At 44.0% G+C, this 14,784-nt stretch overlaps 1 protein-coding gene across 1 annotated transcript in view; it reads left to right on the plus strand.

The window, feature by feature from the left end:
* znf827 (zinc finger protein 827) overlaps positions 1 to 14,784 on the plus strand; it is a 67,562-nt gene that overhangs the window by 34,254 nt on the left and 18,524 nt on the right. The window contains 2 exon segments of the mRNA XM_034129972.1: positions 10,945 to 11,184; positions 14,671 to 14,725. Of these exon segments, the coding sequence (XP_033985863.1) occupies positions 10,945 to 11,184; positions 14,671 to 14,725 (295 nt within the window).

The following is a 14,784-nucleotide window of genomic DNA, read 5'->3' on the forward strand; positions in this document are numbered from 1 at the left end:
CTATGTTCTTTGTTTCATCACCCTCTTCCTCTCATCACTTCTGCCATTTCCAATCCCTGCACTGATGCTATCCTGCCAGTTTATTTGGTTCCCAAGCAGCATGGCCAGCGTTTATCCCCACCCTTCACTTACACCAGCTCTGCAAGGTTGACCTAGGTTAGGGAAAGATGCTGCAGCGTTCATCCGTCCGCTGGCTCCCTCTGCCCCCTCACACAGTCCTCGGAGCGCAGTGCCGTCCATTGCCATGGCAACAGCGGGGGCGGTAGATGGAGAGGGCTGTCTAGAGTGACAGCCTTGACAAGAGTCTGGACCCTCAAATGACCCTGGGGGGGAAGGGAAGGAGGAAAAAGATGGCGGGGAGGGAAGGAGACGGCCGGGGAAAGGTCAATGCCGTTACGGTCACGTGTGATTACGGTCATGAGGTTCAAGGGCGTCTCCACAGTAACCTCCCTCTGTCCCCTGTTAAAGGTCAGCGGCAGAGCACAATAACCCAGTGAGGATACTTGAATAGGGAAATCACATTGGGGAGTTAGGACTAAGCATTTTCTTTGTTCCGATCATGGCTTTCTGTCTGTTAAAAAGCGCTCATTTCCTCATCCTTGCTTGTCGTAGAGCAAATGGACAAAGCCTAATTAGATTTCTGCTGCTCGTCCTTCCTCAACCGAGGCATTGGGCAGTCCGAGCAAGTGGGGCTGTCATCATTACTGCCCATTTTGCTGTAACATGAGTTGCATCATCCCTTTAACTAGGTCACTTCTTCTTCTCTTGTCTCTCCTTCCTTTTTTTTTTTTCTTCCTTATCAAACATTGTTCGGTCGCGTTGAGTCGCCTTGCAAGCGCTACCTCCCCCACATCTGTTTAAAACCAGGCTGCTGGTGTCTGGGGGCTAATTACGCCGGGCTAAATAGTCCCTGGCGCCAGAGGCTAACGTGTCCAAGCAGATGGGCATTGGTGTTGCAGGGCAAGGGGAACATGGCGTCACAGGAAGGGAGGGGGAGGGGGAAGGGGGGGGGGGGGGGGGGGGGGTACAGGGCCCTAGGTGGTGCCCTGGCAGACTGGCATCGTGTGGGTAACAGCCGTGCCACCCACTCACCATGCAGCCACCCTCACTATAGGTGTGAAATCACACTTTGTACTTGCTTAACTCATTCCTCATTCCTAAGGAACAGGCCTTCCATCTCTGAGGACATTTTAAAGGCCCTCTCGCCTCAGCACTGCTCGTTACGTTCCTAATAAAAGTTGCATTAAGCCATTTTGACCGCTAAGGAGCAGAACGCCTTAAAAGAAAAACTGACAGCCACATATTTGTAGGTTATGACGTTCTTTTTGTTGATTTTTATAGAAAGAAACAACCTTCTTTAGACATCCAGCGGGAACAAATCAACATAATACTGTGCATCAGAGCTTTATCTGGTTTATATTCAAATGTAGATGTAATATTAACAGGTGTTAATTCCCAGTTTAGTCCACAGTGATGGTTGAAGCTGATGGTTTTATAAGACAACTGTAATGTTTTCATGTTGTCTCTGCGTCAGAGCAATTAGCTGAATGCTGTAAAAAGCTGGAAAGTGGGGGTTGATTTGCAGAAGCATTGGCAGCTCGTGCAGCAGTGGCCAACGCTGATTGATTGAGTGATAATTAACACTGTTTGTAATCAAAGCATGCCAACTCCACCTGGCCTCCCCTCTAAAGATTTCCACATTGCCTCTACTGTAGGAGCCACAACTGACTGACATACCACATGTTGTCAGCCTGCAGTGTGGATATCCTCACTGTCAGCTGGATAATCTGACAGATACTCGACTCTCCATCGAGAGTTTTGTGGGGGATTTGTTCTACTCTTGCCATACCACTGTTACACTTTATTTTGGTCTCAACATGCACAAGATATACCATCCATGTTGTAACAGACCTGCCTTGTGTATGCAGACTTTTTGCACCCTGGTAACCACAGTGGATCATGCCGTGTTATGTCTCTGCTCTTTGATGCAGCACTTGTTTCAGATAAAAACACACATTTTACATCTCCTGCTGCCTTCAGGTAGCTGCAGGGATTTAGTCAATCAAAGTGGAAGGCTTTCCTCAAGTCTAGAAGCAGTTTAGGATGACGGATGAAGGACGACTTAATGTCAGTGTTCCTTAAATTGCTGCAAATGTGGGATTTTCTTTGTGTCTTCTGGTTTTAGAATGCGTTTATTTACATTAGTCAGCTCTATTATGCAATGTGAACCACAGACTTCTAATACAAAAGATGATCGTTGAATTAATTATCAACTCAATGATGGTGCACTGAAAAGAAAACATGATCCTTTTTACAGCTATTCACTTAAAAATATCCCAAACAGCCAATTTTCACCATGTCGAAGCACTGCTCATACTGTCAAGCAACTTTTATGTGACGACAGAGAATGATTTAATCTTCAATTAAATAAAAATGACAGAAATAGTTGTATTTATATCAACAGTCTTAGTTTCCTTTGGTTTCAGGAGAAAACGCCACCAAGCAATTTAAGGAATGAACCAAAAACTAAAAAGAGGGGGCACTGATAATAGCATTTGTTATATATTAAATCCAAACATGATATCCATTAAATATCTAGGCCTTCTTTTTGCAACAGTTTTAATGTGATTGTGTTTATTTATCTCACATAAAAGGATTCACCGTTTACTCAATATGGCTTATCACAGCAGACAGTGTAAGCAGTTCACCATTCTAAACCACAACACTGGGATTACTGTGTACAGTATTACTTTATGTTAAGCTGTGCTCTGACGGTGTCCTCATCATGCTCCCTCGGTGTGGCCGCTCGCTGACCTCTCCTACTCCCACCCTCCCTACCTTCACATGTTTTTCCCTGTCTCACCCGCTCTTTATCACTGCCTATATTTCTATTTACAGAAACGCACAGTTGAGTCCTTTTGCCCCGCGCTGTATGCGTTTGTTCCTGGGTAGGTGGTTTTATATGTGGAAGTGATTGAATTACAGACAGCCTTCTTTTGTCTTGACCCTAATGAAGCTCTCCTAGCCTTGGATCTGCTCTGCTTGTGTCACATTTCTTTTTGTTCAAGCACGACTTTTATAAGGGCCATATCGGGTTCCTTATCAAGCGCGCTGCTCTAGAGTCAGATGTATGCTGCTCTCGAGTCAGATGTATGCTGCTCTCGAGTCAGATGTATGCTGCAGTTTTCAACGATTGGAGGGCTGAGACTACTGAGAGCTAGCTGGTCGAGGATCAATTGTAGCAGCAGCTGTCTGTGAAGTCTGCAGGCAAGGCTGCTGTGGCTCCCACATGACATGCAGTCTCCACACTGCAGCCTTTGAAGCGCATGAACTCTTGAACCCTGTCTGAGCAGGTCGGCTCGAGAGCAGGAGAATAGAGAGATTGAGAAAGAGAGAGAGAGAGAGAGAGATGGGGGCAGGGATGGAGAGATGTGGAATAACAGAGCAGCGAGAAGGGTATAGTAGGATAACGCGAAGAGGGGGGAGAGGTGGAGAGCTTGTCATTTAGGCTCTCGCCGTTCCTCATCCTTCTGTCCTCCCCCATCTCTTCTTCCCCATCCCACTTTCTTCCTTCCTCTCTTACCCTCGGGTCTTCTTATTTTGGCACAGTTTGACTTTTTTTGCTTCACTTCGTCTGGCTGTCTGTCCCAAGTTTTTGTTACCGTGCCATCGATGCATCAAAGTGACTCGCATGCATTAAGTCTCTAATGGTGTGTGACTTTTTTGTTTAAGTGTAGTTACAAATCTGTCCTGGGGTCTACCTTCCTACCGTATATTGTCAGCGAAAGAGGTTGTCACGTCCACACAGATTCAAGTAGACATCCGAGGTCAAAGTTGGATCACTAAAAACAGAACATCGCGTAAACCCCCAGTCACTTTCATTCTGACTCAAATCTTGAGTAGTGCTGCATCAGAGGGAACAAGGTATGTATAGTGCATTTAGAGTAACTTGGCATTCAGACCACATTCACACACATTGTTAATTTGCAATATGGTGGCCATTACAAACCAAATGGAGCTGAAAGTAGCTTTGTTAGCAGCCTTTTACTTAAAGAGTCGCATTTGAACACGTTTTAACCTCCTAATTTAGACAGACTTGCAGTTTAACAGATTGTCATTAGTTTCTAAAACATATGGAGTGCTGTATGAAGAGCAACCATGGGCATTTGTTTAAGCATAGACATAAATCTTAAGCACTGACCGTAAAACCCAAATAAAACGAGTTCATCGCTTATTTACCACACAAACAGCCAGAAGAACAAAGATGTGTTTATGTGTACTTGTGAAGCCTGCTCGTCAAGTTGCATTTTGTGGCATGACTAATATCTGTGACAAACTGTGAACAGGAAAATTATTATGATTTGCAATAAAATATGACTTATTGAGTCAGTTTGCCTGGTTTCTCAAATTGTTATCACACCACGTGATGTGATATGTCACGATATAAATCAAATGATAGTCGTGTTCATTATCCGTGATGGTACTATCACACCAATGTATAAAACACACACGTAAAATAAAAGCCTGCGGTTTAACCCCACTTAAATAGTTCTTAAAATATATTTAGTAGTGGTATTTTTACTGGTATATTATAAGTAATATTCAGAGGAATTGGAGCAACACTGATTCTACAGAATACACACAAACACACACACACACATTCCTCAAGACCTGTTTCTGTAGCCTAATGGCAGCTGGTGTATCACAAAAAAGGCTTCAGCACCAGAGGGGATGACACATGCACTCATAGACACAAAGGGCACAAACACACACACACACAAATAGTCTCACTCTCACTTACAGACACACACACACACACACACACACGCTGTATTCGGACAGACGGAGGGCTGCTTTTTTATGGCTTCAGAACATTAGGTCGTGACCCCGACCAAAAAGCCATAGCTATTATCAGTGTGGGAGTAAGGCCACGTTTTCATTGTGTGACAGGTACACACTTCTGATCTGCTCTGTTTTGATGTGATTCTTTCAGCGTGTTTACGACCAAATATTTTTCTCTCTGTGTCACGTGACCTCTCGGTGATGGCTCTTCGGGTTGCACGCATGTTTGTCCCCACGCTGAGAGCTCAAGTACGTTTGGTGTGCGTTGGTACTCGGGATGCGTTTTGGTTTGACATTGTGGGTGTTTTTGCAGCGCTGCAGTCCACTCAGCCTCTGTGGTGATCCAATGATAGGAAGCAAGCGTGTCCCTTTGTTGACCCTTACAGAGCTGTGCCCCCCCCCCCCCCCCCCTCAACACTACCACCCCTCCACCCCCCTGTCTCTCTCCTCCTCTGCCCCTCCATCAGCCTCTCCTAGGTTACTCTTGGCCAACTCTGCCCACCTGATTTAAAGGATTAGTGAGGCTGATGGTTGTCAGTGTCCCCCCTCATGCTGGCTACACCTGGACACCTCAGGGAGGCGGCAAGGGGGAGTTCACACTTTAACTCACCCGCATAAACCCAGAAGCATACATATTGATTGTTGCATGTTCACACGTGGACACACACTATACTGCAGGTCTGCTCTTAGTTTCTCACACTGGCCTTGTTCAGCAGAAGAGTGGAGAATGTGAGGGGAGGGGTGGCAGGGTTAGCGCAGGGTTACTGTCTCGTATCTCCCTCCCTCCCTACTCTTTATCCCGCTCCTCTAACCTCCCCCATGCCCCTCCCACTGCTCCCGATGCCCTGCCAAATTCATATATCCCATAATCGTGCTGAGTCGCCATGTCAGCGGCACTGTATCAGCCCCGCTGCTTTGTCTTGCTCCTGCTTGTCGCCGCACTGAGACACTGCCTCCTGCCATCCCTGCAGCCAGAGATCAGATACCATGGATGTTCACATGCTAACAGATGTAGCAACCTCCCTACCAACCATTTATGTATTCCAAATGACACTGCTGCACTACGTGTACTTACTTTAGTCTAAAGTAGGGCCGCATTTAAGTATATTAAGCCACAGAGGACTTAAGAGAAGCAATTTCTGACAATGTAATAGCTCTCCATTTAAGAAAATAAAGCCTGCATCAGTTTCCTTTTTATAGTTTCTAATATCTCTATAATGGTGGCCTATAGTGTTTTGTGTAATATGCGTAGAGGGAAGAGTGCCAGGGTTTAATTGTGCAGATCGACTCGGGACATTCCTCACGGATGCCATCCCCACTATTTTTAGCGTGCTCTCTTGGCCTCACCTCTTGAACTTGTTTGAAAAGTGAGTCAACGGCTTGTTTTTGTTCCATCAGGCCATTGTTCATGTGCTGAAAAACGACTAGCAGGAGAGACTCTGTCATCCAACACCTCGAGTTATCATCAACACAGAATAATAAGCTATGATTTAACATTTAAAGTGTTCCAGTGTCTTCCTTGTTTGCTTCAGTGAACCCACATGAGCGGCAGAAGCCCTCCCCAAGCGACAGTCTGACCTCGCGGTGCCCTCATGCCCTAATAATTAAACAGCAAGATGCTAACAGGCTCAGCTCAGCTTAAGAGGCAATGTTTTGGCTTCACTGTTCAAGCTCTAATTCCAAACCCCTTTAAACATGTATGCTGGACGTGTGATTTACCTGTACATATGTGCGAAAGTCATATTTTGTGGAGATCAGTTCATAGTGATAATAAGCTATGATTTAACATTTAAAGTGTTCCAGTGTCTTCCTCGTTTGCTTCAGGGAACCCACATGAGCGGCAGAAGCCCTCCGCAAGCGAATCCATGAAAAGTTTCAGTCTGGCTTCAAACCCATGCACAGCACTGAAACAGCCCTTATAAGAGTTTTTAATGATCTGCTCCTAGCCGCCGACTCAGGTAGCCCAGCTGTCCTGGTCCTTTGACACTGTGGACCATAGCATCCTGCTGTCACGGCTTGAACAGTCCGCTGGCATCACAGGCTCTGCCCTTGCATGGTTCAGGTCCTACCTGACAGACCGTAGCTTCTCGGTACAGCTAGGTGCCTTCTCCTCTGCCAAAGCCCCTCTTACCTGTGGGGTTCCCCAAGGCTCGATTCTGGGCCCCATCCTTTTTCTACTGTACATATTGCCCCTAGGTTCAATTCTCACAAAACATAACATTCCCTTCCACTGCTACGCCGACGATGTACAGATCTATCTGCCTCTCAAAGCAAATGTCAAACACTCACTACAGCAGTTGATGGACTGCTTAGCAGAGATAAAATCCTGGCTGAGCAAAAACGTTCTCAACCTCAACGAGAGCAAGACTGAAGTCATCTTTTTTGGACCGCAACCTCCAGCCTCTCCGGTTGATATTCTGGGCTCTATAAAAAAAAACATCCTCCCCTCGGTCATGAACCTTGGAGTGACCTTCATCAGCACTTTTAAATTCGACAAGCAGGTCAGCACCATAGTAAAATCCTGCTTTTTTTAAAATAAGACTATTGGCCAAAACCAAGTCGTATTTATCTTTTAATGACTTAGAAAGGGTTATTAACGCCTTTGTAACCTCGAGACTGGACTATTGTAACGCTCTGTATGTGGGTATGGACCAGGCCTCAATTAAACGCTTACAGCTAGTCCAAAACGCTGCTGCACGTTTGCTGACTGGCCACAAAAAGCGTGACCACATCACCCCAATTCTGGCCTCACTACACTGGCTTCCAGTTCGGTTCAGAATTGATTTTAAAATCCTTTTATTTGTTTTTAAAGCACTAAATGGGCTGGCTCCGGCCTATATAGCTGAACTCCTCCAGCGCTACACCCCAGCCAGAGCTTTAAGGTCTGCTGACCAGCTGCTGCTGGTAGTGCCCAAGACCAGGCTAAAAACCCGAGGGCACCGAGCCTTCGCAGCAGCTGGCCCTAGGCTCTGGAACACTCTGCCCCTCCATGTGAGGTCGGCCCAGACCCTAGGGGTTTTTAAATCTAAACTAAAAACACACTTCTTCTCTCTGGCTTTCTAGTTAGAGCGGAGCACGACTCCTGACTTTTCCGTGTGTTTTATTTTTATTTTGTTTTTAAGATATATCTGTTGTAATTTATTGTCGTTTATTGTAATTGTAGTAATGTGTTTTTATTACATGTATAGCACTTTGGCTCGACCAAAAATCGCTTTTAAATGTGCTATATAAATAAAACCTGATCTGATCTGATCTGACCTCGCGGTGCCCTCATGCCCTAATAATTAAACAGCAAGATGCTAACAGGCTCAGCTCAGCTTAAGAGGCAATGGTTTGGCTTCACTGTTCAAGCTCTAATTCCAACCCCTTTAAACATGTATGCTGGACGTGTGATTTACCTGTACATATGTGCGAAAGTCATATTTTGTGGAGATCAGTTCATAGTGATCTGGGGCTCAAGTCCTCGTCTGAAATAAAAAAAATGGCAAGACAAAATTACTACCTTTTCTGAAATATGTATTATTAGGCTTATTGAGCATCCTAACATGTCTGATTCAGCAGCTGTTTGTTTCCTTCATATTGTTATCACGTTGCTGTTGTTATTCTGAACAGCATGCTGCTATCTTGGGAAAAATAAAACCTTTTCAGTGTTTAGAAACCGTTGCGACACAGCACAGATAGTTACAATCAGGTGTTGATGAGGGGAAATCTCTGCATCGCACGTCAGAGAGAGTTGCGTTTAATAATCACCAGTTGTGCACATATTTAGCTTTTATCCCTCCTCAGTAGTACCATGAAGTATTTGAGAATGTTTTCACTGATGAATAGCTTTCAACAGAGATTTCCTGTCTAGAGACTTTGAATATTATTGTACACTGAGTCTATTGTGTAGATCTGCTCATTGCAATTCAATCAAATAAAAACACTTAGAATTCATATTTTTCAATCTTATCTCAGCTTTACTTAGATGATTTGACCTTTTTGAGGGTTACGTGTTTGTTCTGAATTTTCTTTTATAACAAGTCTCTAAAGATTGAGCGGGTCTTACAGGGTACGTCTTACTGAGTTTAGAGACTTTTGACGCAGATGTGTGATTTGTGAATTTTGGCTGTATGAACAAAATGAACTTGACTTGTTCAAGATAAACACATCTGACAAAACACATTAAATGATGCCTTTATTTGATATCCAGCTACAGTGTAATCACCTGTGTAACTATTCTTCACTCATGGTTTTAGTGGAAGACGTGTAGTATGCATAAAGTCTGCTCCAATAAAAGAGAGGCATAAAAATACAGTCCAGACTAACTGTATTAGTAGCTTTAGTAGACAATGAGCAATCATTAGTTGTAGAAGACGTGCTCAATCTATTTACTTAATTAAAAGTCCTTTTACCTTAATTAAATGAACGTGATTGCAATCAAAAAGAAGAGAAAACAATCACATGCATAGGTTTTCTTTTCGGAAACAATAACCTCTTTACTGTGAAAAAAACCGAAATCTTCGTACTTAGATAATCCTCACGGATGCCATCCCCACTATTTTTAGCGTGCTCTCTTGGCCTCACCTCTTGAACTTGTTTGAAAAGTGAGTCAACGGCTTGTTTTTGTTCCATCAGGCCATTGTTCATGTGCTGAAAAACGACTAGCAGGAGAGACTCTGTCATCCAACACCTCGAGTTATCATCAACACAGAATAATAAGCTATGATTTAACATTTAAAGTGTTCCAGTGTCTTCCTCGTTTGCTTCAGTGAACCCACATGAGCGGCAGAAGCCCTCCCCAAGCGACAGTCTGACCTCGCGGTGCCCTCATGCCCTAATAATTAAACAGCAAGATGCTAACAGGCTCAGCTCAGCTTAAGAGGCAATGTTTTGGCTTCACTGTTCAAGCTCTAATTCCAAACCCCTTTAAACATGTATGCTGGACGTGTGATTTACCTGTACATATGTGCGAAAGTCATATTTTGTGGAGATCAGTTCATAGTGATCTGGGGCTCAACTCCTCGTCTGAAATAAAAAAAATGGCAAGACAAAATTACTACCTTTTCTGAAATATGTATTATTAGGCTTATTGAGCATCCTAACATGTCTGATTCAGCAGCTGTTTGTTTCCTTCATATTGTTATCACGTTGCTGTTGTTATTCTGAACAGCATGCTGCTATCTTGGGAAAAATAAAACCTTTTCAGTGTTTAGAAACCGTTGCGACACAGCACAGATAGTTACAATCAGGTGTTGATGAGGGGAAATCTCTGCATCGCACGTCAGAGAGAGTTGCGTTTAATAATCACCAGTTGTACACATATTTAGCTTTTATCCCTCCTCAGTAGTACCATGAAGTATTTGAAAATGTTTTCACTGATGAATAGCTTTCAACAGAGATTTCCTGTCTAGAGACTTTGAATATTATTGTACACTGAGTCTATTGTATAGATCTGCTCATAGCAATTCAATCAAATAAAAACACTTAGAATTCATATTTTTCAATCTCATCTCAGCTTTACTTAGATGATTTGACCTTTTTGAGGGTTACGTGTTTTTTCTGAATTGTCTTTTATAACAAGTCTCTAAAGATTGAGCGGGTCTTACAGGGTACGTCTTACTGAGTTTAGAGACTTTTGACGCAGATGAATTTTGGCTGTATGAACTAAATGAACTTGACTTGTTCAAGATAAACACATCTGACAAAACACATTAAATGATGCCTTTATTTGATATCCAGCTACAGTGTAATCACCTGTGTAACTATTCTTCAGTCATGGTTTTAGTGGAAGACGTGTAGTATGCATAAATCCGCTCCAATAAAAGAGAGGCATACAAATACAGTCCAGACTAACTGTATTAGTAGCTTTAGTAGACAATGAGCAATCATTAGTTGTAGAAGACGTGCTCAATCTATTTACTTAATTAAAAGTCCTTTTACCTTAATTAAATGAACGTGATTGCAATCAAAAAGAAGAGAAAACAATCACATGCATAGGTTTTCTTTTCGGAAACAATAACCTCTTTACTGTGAAATCTTCGTACTTAGATAATCTCTAAAAGTTTAATCTTTGCAGACGTTTAACCAGAATGTCCTCTCTTGTTCAATCTTCTGCTGCAGAGAACAGCAAAGACCATTACCAGAGGGTGAAAGTAAAGGCAGAGCCCATGGAGGTGGACCCGCCCCCTGCAGACCGCAGCCCCCCGGCCTCACACCGGCTGGCCTTCAGCACTTTAGGGGCGAGTGAGAAGACGGAGCCATTGAGTAACCTCCCGGAGACGCTGGCCCGCCCCCAGAAAGACCTCTTCTCCCAAGACATATCGGTCAAAATGGCCTCTGAACTTCTGTTCAAACTGTCAGGTATGTTCCTTCCAGACATGTGCGAATCCAGGCACACAGTGTTCTCCGAGCAACAACACACACACACACACACACACACACACACACACACACACACACACACACACACACACACACACACACACACACACACACACACACACACACACACACACACACACACACACACACACACACACACACACACACACACACACACATGCACACAGCAACATGTTTTCTTTTCCCCTTGCAGCGCGGCACTGTAAACCTTGGACAGTTTCTGATACTGGACCATAAAACCCACATGTTTCCATTTCCATCCTCCGGTGGCTCTGTTGTAAAGTCGAGGTTATATACGACATATAATGACATCCTGCTTTTTACCTGTGCGGCCATGAAAGTGACATTGAAGTGGCAGACAGCTGTTTGTATTGCTAGATTAAGACAGAGCTTCGAGGTGGAACCATTGTCTCCCCCCAGGGAAAAGCTGCAGATGTGTGTGTGGGGGGGGGGGGGAGGGGGGTCAGGCTTGTAGTCCTGGGCTGTGACCCCCAGCTCTATAAGGCGAAGCAATCAGAGGCTGGATAGAGGAAGGGGCTTGTGTAAAATCTTTTCCCTCCTCTTGCTCTCACACATATTCACAAATTCACACATTGGCAGTCTTTCTTTCCCACACAGTCTTGCATGCACACCTTTACACGTTCACACACGGCCCCATGGGGAGTGGTGTCTGCACAAATGCCCCCTCCTCCCTCCCTCTCCTCCTCTCTCATTCTCTCTCTCTCATTCTCTCTCTCATTCATTCTCTCTCTCTCTCTCGCTCTCGCTCTCTCTCTCTCTCTCTCTCTCTCTCGACTCGTTTTCAGACATGCCGGCTCAAGCACACTTGGCTGCACACGCTCTCCCCCTGCACTTCCCCTCCTCTCCCTCCTCCCTCCCTTTACATTTCTCCCGTGCGGCATCTCCATGGCAACGTGGAAAGAGACTTCTGTCCTTGGCGAGCGGTGTGACGGAGTGGGGTGTTTACAGGGGGGGGGGTGCAGAGGATAAGGAGGGTAGAGAGGGCAGCAGGGGTACAGAGTATGCCACCCAGGGAGGCCAGGGCATCGCTAGCCTGGCAACAGAGAGCCCCCCCACCCCCCCACCTTTAGAGCCGGGTCTGAATGTGAGGGGGACGGGAACAGAGTGGGCCGCTGTCACACAATGAGCAATCAATATGAATTACCCAGAGCAGGAGGACCTCAGAGACACATCAGTAGCAAGGTCGCTCTGAACACTGAGATGGTTGCAGCTTTGAAATTCCCTTCAGTGCATCGCCTTGAAACTCACTCCCATTCTCATACACAATGTATAGGGCTTTTTACGACTGAAAGCTGAAAAAAACGATACTAGCATTAGTAGATTATAACTGTAGCAATTCTACCTCTTAACAGCTAGGAAATGGCTACTTTGTAGTTCGTAATATGAGCTTCTACTGTGTTGTATCTACAGTAGAGTGATTCTCTCTGGAGGACGTTGATAGCTTCCGTTTAATTTTTTCAGTTGTGTATTTACTGTAGAGGTGTAACAGAAACTGTACCTGCCTTGCACTTGAACAGAATCAACTTCATGTGTGATTAAAGAGTTGGGATCTTAGGTATGAAGACTGTAAAGTTTGTGGAACCTTAAAGGCATCTAGGTCTTTTTGAAAAAACACAGTCATTAGGCGCTTTCACACCAAGTACTTTGCCGTACTTAGTTCATGAGAACACTGGAATAAGTCCCTGAGGAAGGATTAGGCAAATGAAGCCGCTGACGTCACTTCGTCTTCTTCTGCTTTGGGTTTACTGGCAGGCCGCAAACAACTTCACGGCGTATACTGCCACCCGAAGTCCCCGGAGTTGGGGACTGGTTCCCAGCAGCTTCTACTGAAGCCTTCCGAGTGAATCGCCAGAACGCCGACACCTCCTCATCACTCCACCGCTCCCACGTTTTATTTTGTGTTGCCATAAGTTAGTCTCTCTCCGTTGGTGCGCTGGGCTAATGCTAATGCTAATAATGCTAATGCGAGCAAATAAAATGGCGGCTTCACAAAACTTTTTGGGAGTTTTACGGGGCGTGGTTTGCATTCCGCCCAGCCAATCAGACATAGGAACCTTTTTCTCCCAGGAAAGTACCTGCTCTCTAGCAGGGACTGAAAAAGGGGTAAAAAAGGTTCTGATGAACTAAGTTCTAGTTCCGGATTTCTTTGGTGTGAACGCACATTTTCGGAACTATATCGGAACTATACTGGGAAAAGTACTCCGGTGTAAATGCGCCGATTGACACTTTTTTCTCTTTATGTTATTGTTTTTGTAGTGATGTTTAATTCAGTATTTCCTGCACTCTTTTATAGTCGAGGTGGCTTACCGCCTCACCTTAAACAAAAATGGCCAGGAGAACATTTCACTTCCTGGTGAATATAGTACTATCATTATTAAGCGTCTTAAGGTGTCATAATGCGCAGGTGATTGGTTGATCGATCACCGATATTGTTCTATCGGAAACAAATACATATTTTACGATAGGATGTAGAGAAGAACTGAACAGCTAGTTGCACTCAAGTGTTGAAGTGTGCAAGAGAAAAAGCTCTTAAAAAAGGTTTTCACTGATGAATAGCTTTCAACAGCTGTTTCTGAAGACTTTGAATATTATTGTCAAAAGGAGTCCTCGTCTATTATGTGGATCTATACATTGCAAAGTAAAAACCTTGGAGTAAATCTTTATTAAACTTATCTCATCTATGCTTTTTCTTGAAATTATGTTGGCAGCAATGATTCAACTCTTGGCAGTTTTTGACACCACAGTCAGAAGCGTTGAGAAGTGTTTGTAATGTTTTGTTTCCCCATTTACATACAAGAGTGTTACCGTACACAAACACACACACACGTGCCATCTGGTTTCTCTCATTTGACCATCTATGCATGTTTTAGTTTTTAAAGAATCTTTTCATATTGGTGTTGTTGGGCTAACTTTCGGCCCACAGGTCGGCGGGCCCACCAGAGAGACTCCCACTTCTCCAGATGGCCAGTGCCCCCCCGCTGCCATGGGCAACCTGCGCTCTACCAGCAGAGTTAAACTTGAGAGAATCAGGATCATATAGTGTTAGTTTCTCTTCTATAGTGGCCAATGTGCAGGGAGGCTTTGCGAAATGTAGTAAACATTTCTAAGAGACAAAATAAATTATAGTTGCATATAAATCGAGTGTGCTGAGTTGAATAATTTATGTTTAATTAAAACAATGTTTTATCTGCTTCTGTGTTCTTAAATGTTCTTGATGTGTTCTTGTAGTTTATTAAATACAACCCACATTATTTCGCCCACAAACTGGATTTCGAGAATCGTTACTACCCAGTTATGCATTGGAAGTACATTTTAACCCCATGTGTCTCTGCAGATCGCCCATGGGGATGTTATTGTACAGATAATAAAAACATTTTAAATATGTTAACGCCATTGACTGGGTGTTATATTTTCTTATTTCAGAAAAAGTCAGCAAAGCCAACAACCACAAAGACAACAACATGGTGGGAATAAACAGGTGAGTCAATAATACCTGGTGCTTTTGCTTCATAATGCATTTTCTCAAAATGATTTGAA

The sequence above is a fragment of the Trematomus bernacchii genome, unplaced genomic scaffold (genome assembly GCF_902827165.1).
Source record: "Trematomus bernacchii unplaced genomic scaffold, fTreBer1.1, whole genome shotgun sequence".
In the NCBI taxonomy this organism is placed as follows: domain Eukaryota; kingdom Metazoa; phylum Chordata; class Actinopteri; order Perciformes; family Nototheniidae; genus Trematomus; species Trematomus bernacchii.